Source organism: Bison bison, unplaced genomic scaffold (genome assembly GCF_000754665.1).
Source record: "Bison bison bison isolate TAMUID 2011002044 unplaced genomic scaffold, Bison_UMD1.0 scf7180017864303, whole genome shotgun sequence".
Taxonomy (NCBI): Eukaryota; Metazoa; Chordata; class Mammalia; order Artiodactyla; family Bovidae; genus Bison; species Bison bison.
The window spans coordinates 4,116,673-4,126,268 of record NW_011494875.1 but is presented as its reverse complement, the minus strand read 5'-3'; the positions used below and the strand labels follow the sequence as shown (position 1 = coordinate 4,126,268).

The following is a 9,596-nucleotide window of genomic DNA, read 5'->3' as shown; positions in this document are numbered from 1 at the left end:
ATGAGAGGAAAACCAGGAGAGGCACTGGCTTGGTCTGCATGGTTGCACTTCATATGTCTCTTTTCATAGTTCCTCGTTGACCTCAGAGAGAACTTGTGTCTCAGAGAGAATGGCCACAAAGATCCAGTGTAGAGAGGCAGAGGACAAATGAAGGGTCTCTATTCCAGAGCTCGGGCTTGGTCCCTGATGTTTCAGAAACAAAAACTGAGCATTAATCATAGAGTCAGGGTTGGCAGATATGTATCTGGAAAAACTAGACTATCAAGAAAGGATAGGAATGAGGAAAGGGACAAAACAATAGAAAAGGACAGAGGTGCTATAATTAAATGCAACTTTATCAATCTCATAGATTAAGGAATAATCTAGCAGTAGTGGGGGGGGGGAGGTTCTATTCCTATGCACCCTCCTAATTCCAGCCTAACTTTTCATCTGTGTGTTGACTGACATGGCTAAAACATAAGCTGGGTTGGATTAAGGCTACCAGTTTACATGTCTTGAGAATATTTATACTCTCTTAACACCTTGCACAGGGATAGATTGACATCCCTTTCTCCTCTCCCATATCTTTTTTGCCTTTTCTGTGATCGCCTCCTATACAGATATAACCTGTATATAATCCATCACCTTCTTCCTGTTTCAGTCTGTTCAACAAAGTGAATGTTTCTTTTCTGTAGCAGTGACCACATTGTGTAGTCTCTTCAGAAACTGGCAGATTTGAGCCAAAGTTCATTTATGTATATGAGATAAAAAGAAACATTAAGAAGAACAGTAGAATGTGGATAATGTTTATTAAGCTGATATAATAAAGCGTTCACTTAAGTCACTTCCAAGCCAGCCCAGCAGTATAAGATTTTCCTTTGCTTCTCTCCATATTCTGTAACATACGTTAGACTGTATGCATTTGGGAATAAGGGAGTATCTTCATCTTTGTACATCCAGTGCCTACTGTAGTTCTTGTCACTTAGGTGCACAGAAAATTTTTGTTGAATGATATAAATAATCAAACGTGAATTTACCTGAAATGTTGGAGGGATTGAATGATAGAAGGATGACACAGAAGAAAGTCTGCCTATCTCTTTGATTACTGTTATTGACTCTGCTCTTAGACCAACCATGGTCTTTTCAGTATTATTTTGGGACTTTTGCTTTTCACTTGGAAGGGAAAAAAAGGCACAAGCAGAAAAGAGAAAAGAAAGTTAAGAATAAGGATCTCTGATCGTAAGGATTTGAACTAAAAGTCCACAGGGTTTGCTGACTTTATTAACCTCTCCAATCACTGCTGATAGGTAAGTGAAAAAAAAACCTGAATGAAATGGTACCACCTTCCAATCAGTGACTTCTTTTAAGACCAGTTCCCTAGATTTCATTACATATTACTAACCCAAAATCCTCCTCAAGCTTGCTTTGTGTTAGATTAAATTTGCCTGTCTTTCATGACTGTTCTTACTTGAGTCTGTCTGGGAAAGTGATAGAGATCAATCACAAGATTTGATTTGGCTATTGTTGATAATTCTGAATGAATAAAAAAATATGTTGAGAGTTTTAAATTATATTCTAACCTCTTGTATTTTCGTTTTATCTGTATTGTTTTACTCAGGTTTGTTTGGGATTGAGAACTTTAAAAATACATATTAAATTTTCTTTTACATTAAGTAAATTGATTGAGTGTATACTATTTATGGAAGACCATGCACAGCTCTAAGAGATATAAAAGTAAATGCCATTTAGTCCTTGTTTTCAAGCAGTATATCAACTGATAAATGACAGAAGTATTCTATACTCAGGTTTGATATCGTATCAAATGATACCACATAGAACCATCGCAGGGCAATTAATTAAGGAAAAAGCTGTTCCTTTCCAAATAAAATCTCTCATCTTTCCCTTATGAAAGACAAATTTAAATGTCAAACACAGAAAAGCCTAAAAGTCAAAAAACATCTAGTTTATAAATCCACATACCATTCATCAAGCATTTGTGAGTTACTGAAACTAATATAATGTGTTAATACAGCACTTTTGCTAACATTATTGCATTTAATACAATTAAATGTGAACTACATATAGAAAGGTAGGAAAATATTTACAACATGAATTTAACATGTGCAGTATTTGAGTGGTCCTACAAACCGGTTTATTTTTATTGACAAGGAATATGAACAGACAGTTCACAGAAGAGAAATTCTGAATGGCCAGCAAGTGATATTCAAGCTTATTCTCAGGAAAATGCAGATAAATGAAAATTTGGTTCCTCATTTTACCTATTCTATTGGCAAAAAATTGAATTTTAACAAGTGTACTAAGAAGCAGGCACATCTAAACTGTTGATAGTTTAAAGTTCTAGCATTTCTAGGGTCAGTGTGATAGGGAATCTACTGCAATCCAAATAATCTAAGAACTTTTTTTTAACCTTTGACCAACAGTTCCACTTAGATGTGCCTATCCAACAAAAACTCTGTGCACACGTACCCAATCCTCTAAGTATAGTCACTAAAGTACTGTTTGTAAGAACAAAAAAGAATGAAATTAATGTAAATGTATATTAATAAGCAAATGTGAGAGTTGGACTGTAAAGAAAGCTGAGCACCAAAGAATTGATGTTTTTGAACTGTGGTGTTGGAGAAGACTCTTGAGAGTCCCTTGGACTGCAAGGAGATCCAGTTAGTTCATCCTAAAGGAAGTCAGTCCTGAATATTCATTGGAAGGACTGATGGTGAAGCTGAAATTCCAGTATTTTGGCCACCTGATGCGAAGAACTGACTCATTTGAAAAGACCCTGATGCTGGGAAAGATTGACGGTGGGAGGAGAAGGGGACAACAGAGGATGAGATGGTTGGATGTCATCACCGACTCTATGGACGTGAGTTTGAGTAAGCTCCGGGAGTTGGTGATGGACAGGGAGGCCTGGTGTGCTGCAGTCCATGGGGTCGCAAAGAGTCGGACATGACTGAGCGACTGAACTGAACTGAACTCTAGTCTTTTCCTTCACAGATTACCACTCCAGGTTGGAATTTTGCTTATAAAAGGTTATTCTGTTTTCTTTTGAAATTTTTGTTAAGAAGCAGCTTAATTTTAGAAGAGTTCATAGGTATCCTGGTGTTTCACCTGAAAATATCTTTGAAAATGAGACCTTTCAAGGAACATGGAAGTTTCTTACTTTATGCTAATTTCCTGTTTTATTTGAGATGGTTTTGCTCTTATTTAAGATAATTTTTAGATTGAAATAGGTCCCTTATACTTTTTAACCTTTCAAGTATAATTGAAAGTCTACATATCCAGAAAAACAAATGTAGATATAGGACTTTAATATGAGAATTTAAAAATCTTGCTTAATTCTTTGTTGGTGACTGTAAACTTAATAAAGTTTTCTTCCTTATTTGTTTCTATTTTTACCTTTAAGTATCTCTGTGTAAAAGTAGTAAGGGGGCGTGATGTGAGGGCAATAGTAATATGGGAATATTTTTACTTTTTGGTAACATTTACCCCTCTTGTAGGGTGATACTATGTCTCTGAAAGGTTACCAAGTGTCTACTATTTGGAGTACTGGGCTAAACGCTTTGTACACATTTTCTCCTTTAACCATCACAGCAACCTTTGGAAATAGATATAATGATCATCCCTGCTTGACAAACTAAGGTTTAGAAAGGTTAGAATCTTTATAACTAAGGAGCTGCAGAACTGGCAATTAAATTTCAATTTATCTCACTCAAAATCTCATGCCCTTAAGCTCCATGTCATACCATCCTCCCACAGCATTCTAGGAGGAAAACTTTCTCAATGAAGGCTTCAAAAACATTTGTGTTATTTCTTCATTTTCTTATTCCTTTATCTTAGAAATGGTTATGCAGAGTACAAAAAGCAGTTTTTAAGTGTTTATCTAGCTTTGTATAAATCCGCCTCTGTCCAAGTGGACATCATTGGTACCTCTGTCATTGTCCTTTGTAATGCCCCTTTTAAAAGAAAGGATTTTTTGTGGGTTATGTTCTTTACTATTTGCTTACATTAGAGTTTTGATTCATTATATTCTGAACAATTTCAGTGCTGTACTACCTAAAGTGATGAATGTTTTTTAATATATGTTCTAATTATCTAAAATAACAAAGTTTTGTAATTGCAAAATATAGCCACTTAACTAAAAAAGCTTACCTTAGGGTCTTATGAATTTCTGGAGTGCTTTTATATATTTGATTTTCTTGGGGTATAAATCTGTAACTTCTGCAGTTTGAGGCTGAAGAAAATTTCCAGCAAATATGAAATGAAAAAGAATAAACATATATGTACCTATCATACAGTTTTGATGGTGTTTTACCCTGACTGTCCATTCCCTTGTTAATTGGATTTTATTTGATAATAATGGGTTTTCTCCTTTGTGTTCAAAGGGCAGCCATTCTACAAAAGTGGAAGCTGTGGTCAGAACTCTGATGAGAATCCAGCTTAGAGACCCAGGGGCGAAGGCACTTGTCTTCTCAACGGTACAGTCAGCATCCTCGGTGTTAACTCGGACTGGCTCTCTGTTTCCAGTCAGTTTATATCTGAGAATGAACTGTTAATGTTCTGATGTAACTGAGATTTAGAATTACTGATCGACTTTTCCTTGTTAAATTTTTTTTCCTATATCCATTGGATAGAATTGTTTTTAGAGAAATTTGATGATGCTTCACAAAGCAATTCCCATAGCTGTATTTTTATATTAATTTTACTTAGGGATTTTCTTATATTACTATTTTAAAATTGAAATCTATAAACTTGAAAGTCATTTCACAAATGTACTTGGTTAAGGAAAAGAAAATTAACCTGTTGAATAAAAGGTATTGAGTAGAACATGGACAGAGGAGCCTGGTAGGCTGCAGTCCATGGGGTTGCTAAGAGTCAGACACGACTGAGCGACTTTACTTTCACTTTTCACTTTCATGCATTGGAGAAGGAAATGGCAACCCACTCCAGTGTATCTTGCCTGGAGAATCCCAGGGACGGGGGAGCTTTGTGGGCTGCCATCTCTGCGGTTGCACAGAGTTGGACACGACTGAAGCGACTTAGCAGCAGCAGCAGCAGCAGAACTTCTAGTTTTCATTTTTGAAAGATAAATAGCCACATCTATTTATATATTCCATAATTTATTTTCTATTAATTATGTTTATTTTAATTCATTTATTAAAGATGCTCATTTTTTTACCCTGTCTTTAACCGGCATTTGATTTAAAATATCTTTCAGGATAGAAAATAATACTAATGGTATTACGCTTGAAGTTTTTGTTTTTGTTTACTTAATTCTGAGGTATGACGCTGGTTTTGGTTAAGCTTACTTTGGTTTAGTCCCTTTTCAAATCCTTTTTACATGAAAGCTATGTGTAAATATTTGGTTTTCTGTTTTCTCTGTTCTTAGTGGCAAGACGTATTAGACATTATTTCAAAAGCTCTCACTGACAACAACATGGAATTTGCACAGATCAGTCGTGTTAAGACATTTCAGGTATGTCAAGAAGACTTTACTCATGTTTTTTGGAGTGAATTCAGTTACAAACTGAAACTGCTCTTAACTAGCTTACTTGCATTTATTGTCGTGTGTCATATAAACCACAAAAACAGTTTGAGTTCTTGATTGACTATAAGATTAACATTTAAAGGCAAAGTAAACAAATTGCATTTACTTTACATCTATTCAGTTATACCCATGGCAAACCATATTTAAAGATCTTATGACTTGAGGTCCGTTTCTTTAACATAGGAAAAGATGGCCTATAGTATACCTTTTGAATGGACAGAGGCCTCATGCCCCTAAAATTAAGTTCTAAAAACACTGCATTAGGCAAAACTGCATATGGTCAAATTGTGCTTACCTCACCCTCAGCACAATGACAGATACAAACCTAAGAGAAAAACACCAAAAAAAGACCAAGTGAAAATTTAGCAGATTCATGTCTCTTATACTCACTCTAGCACTTTCTCTCACTCCTTCTTTCCTCTAAGCTCATATAGTTTCATTTGCATACATCACATACATGTATCTTGTGATTCTTCTACGTATTATACAGAACACAAGAGGTTGTGTGACACTTTCTTTTTCTTAAAGTCAAGCCACATGATTTTGTTTTCTAAAAGTTGTCATCTTACATTTAATTTTCTTAATTATTGCCTTTCACAGTGACCTGGATACTGTTAGGCATTTTAGCATGAGCTATAGTATCCTGCTTTTATTTTTAACTATCCAGCTAAAATTTAAATGTACCTTTCTTTTTTTAGGAGAACCTGTCCGCATTTAAATATGATCCCCAAATCAATATTTTGCTGCTGCCCCTGCACACAGGTTCTAATGGGTTAACTATCATTGAAGCAACTCATGTGCTCTTGGTGGAGCCCATATTGAACCCTGCCCATGAGCTTCAGGCCATCGGACGGGTGCACCGGATCGGACAAACAAAGTAAGGACTAAAGTTAGCCTCAGGCACATTTGCTCTTGTTTCTAAGATACAGATCAGCATTTAAACTCTTCATTTATGTTCATCTTAACCTATTCATTTTTAGTGACTTACTTATATATTAAATTTTCAATTCTTAATATACGACCAGAAGATATTTTGAGATTTCCAGTGACTCTCCTCCAAACAGCAAATCCCCAAATTCTCCCAGATTTTTGTCTTTCCTTCTTCAGAAGCTACCCTGGTCACTTCATCAAGATAGTTTCTTAAAATACCTAAGACAGCTATTAAGCTGAAGGCATCTGTCATTAACTTTGAGAAGAACTGATTGTTGATTGGCTAAAGTAGCCAGTATTTAAAAGAAGCCATATCTCATGCATAACTGAAAACAAATAGCTCTTTTATAAATGCTTCCCTTTAGGAAAGTACAACCTTCCCGATCTAATATAAGAGATAATTATTTAAAGTAAACCTAATAGTAAATATTATGTAGTATGTACTACTTTTATTCAAATCTCAGAATGGATAATTATCCTTTATACAGCCTCTCAGATGCACTACCTCCTGGATGTTAGATGCTTTCAATTTGTTCTAATGCATGCATACTCACAAATCAGTCCTTTAGTTATGTCCAACTCTTTGCAGCCGCATGGACTACAGCATGCCAGGCTTCCCTGTCCATCACCAACTCCTAGAGCTTGCTCAGACTCATGTCCATCAAGTTGGTGATGCCATCCAACCATCTCATCCTCTGTCGTCCCCTTCTCCTCCTGCCTTCAATCTTTCCCAGCATCAGAGTCTTTTCCAGTGTTCACATCAGGTGGCCAAAGTATCGGAGCTTCAGCATCAGTCCTTCCAGTGAATATTCAGGACTGATTTCCTTTGCGATTGACTGGTTCGATCTCCTTGAAGTCCAAGGGACTCTCAAGTGTGTTCTCCAGCACCACAGTTTAGAAGTATCAGTTCTTCAGCACTCAGCTTTCTTTATGGTCCAACTCTCACGTGCATACATGACCACTGGAAAAACCATAGCTTTGACTGGACAGATCTTTGTTGGCAAAGTAATGTCTCTGCTTTTTAATATGCTCTCTAGGTTTGTCATAGCTTTTCTCCCAAGGAGCAGGCATCTTTTAATTTCATGGCTACAGTCACCATCTGCAGTGATTTTGGAACCCAAGAAAATAAAATCTGTTACTGTTTCCATTCTTTCCTCATCTATTTGAAGTGATGGGACCGGATGCCATGATCTTCATTTTTTGAATGTTGAATTTTAAGCCAGCTTTTTAACTCTCCTCTTTCACTTTCATCAAGAGGCTCTTTAGTTCTCTTTACTTCCTGCCAAAGGGGTGGTGGCACCCATACTAAGCACTTGTTAAATAAATATTGATTGAACACTTGCTGTATGTCAGATATTATTCTAGACACTGGAGGCTACCCTGGTGGGCTCACCAATAATGAATCTGCCTGAAATACAGGAGATGTGGGTTCAATCCCTGGGTCCAGAAGATCCCCTGAGGAGGAAATGGCAACCCACTCCAGTATTCTTGCCTGGGAAATCCAATGGACAGAAGAGCCTGGCAGACTAGAGTCTGTGGAGTCACAAGAGTCCACCATGACTCAGTGACTAAACAATGATGACAAATATGCTGTACCCTGAAGATTCAAATTGAATAAGATATAATCTTGTTTCCCCAAGGAGATCACTATGTAATACAGGAAACAGATGATTTAACATATTATAGTAGAATGTGCAAAAACAGGAATACTGTGGTAACAAAGAAGAGCGTGCACTCTTGTGCCCTAGAGATCAGGAGAGGCTTCATTAGACTGAGTCTTGAAGGAATAATTACTCCAGAGTTGGCCTAGAAAAGGGTGCTCACACAGCAGAGAGTTGCTTGTGCAGAAACACAGAGGAGAAAATCAACATGATGTTTCTCAGGACCTTCAGGAGTTTGAAGTTGCTGTGGTATAAAGTATGTGCAGAGGAGTGGCAGGATGTAAGGTCTTGTATGCCACACTCAGAAACAGCCTGCTCTGTAAGCAGTGGCTGAGAGAGCAAATGATGACTTTAATTTTAAGCAGGAAAGAGACATTCATCAAGCAAAATATGAAAAAGTAATATAATTGTAATAAATAACAAGATTGTTCTAAAGTACTACCAAGTAACATTTAAATTGTCAGTTCAGATCAGTTCAGTTCAGTCGCTCAGTCCTGCCCGACTCTTTGCGACCCCATGAATCACAGCATGCCAGGCCTCCCTGTCCATCACCAACTCCCGGAGTTCACCCAGACTCACGTCCATCGAGTCAGTGATGCCATCCAGCCATCTCATCCTCTGTCGTCCCCTTCTCCTCCTGCCCCCAATCCCTCCCAGCATCAGAGTCTTTTCCAGTGAGTCAGCTCTTCGCATGAGGTGGCCAAAGTACTGGAGTTTCAGCTTCAGCGTCATTCCTTCCAAAGAAATCCCAGGGCTGATCTCCTTCAGAATGGACTGGTTGGATCTCCTTGCAGTCCAAGGGACTCTCAAGAGTCTTCTCCAATACCACAGTTCAAAAGCCTCAATTCTTCGGCGCTCAGCCTTCACAGTCCAACTCTCACATCTATACATGACCATAGGAAAAACCATAGCCTTGACTAGACGAACCTTCATTGGCAAATAGTGTCTCTCCTTTTGAATATGCTATCTAGGTTGGTCATAACTTTCCTTCCAAGGAGTAAGCGTCTTTTAATTTCATGGCTGCAGTCGCTATCTGCAGTGATTTTGGAGCCCAAAAAAATAAAGTCTGACACTGTTTTCCCATCTATTTCCCATGAAGTGATGGGACCAGATGCCATGATCTTCGTTTTCTGAATGTTGAGCTTTAAGCCAACTTTTTCACTCTCCGCTTTCATTCTCATCAAGAGGCTTTTTAGTTCCTCTTCACTTTCTGCCATAAGGGTGGTGTCATCTGCATATCTGAGGTTATTGATATTTCTCTTGGCAATCTTGATTCCAGCTTGTGCTTCTTCCAGCCCAGCATTTCTCATGATGTACTCTGCATAGAAGTTAAATAAGCACGGTGACAATATACTGCCTTGAGGTACTCCTTTTCCTATTTGGAACCAGTCTGTTGTTCCATGTCCAGTTCTAACTGTTGCTTCCTGACCTGCATACAGATTTCTCAAGAGGCAGGTCAGGTGGTC

At 37.6% G+C, this 9,596-nt stretch overlaps 1 protein-coding gene across 2 annotated transcripts in view; it reads left to right on the top strand.

Moving 5' to 3' along the window:
- Positions 1-9,596, top strand: part of SHPRH (SNF2 histone linker PHD RING helicase, E3 ubiquitin protein ligase) — a 91,030-nt gene that overhangs the window by 75,238 nt on the left and 6,196 nt on the right. For both annotated transcript variants that reach the window (XM_010851496.1, XM_010851497.1), the window contains exons 26-28: positions 4,377-4,469; positions 5,381-5,467; positions 6,238-6,416. In XM_010851496.1, coding sequence (XP_010849798.1) covers positions 4,377-4,469; positions 5,381-5,467; positions 6,238-6,416 — 359 coding nt within the window. The remainder of the gene's footprint in view (positions 1-4,376; positions 4,470-5,380; positions 5,468-6,237; positions 6,417-9,596) is intronic.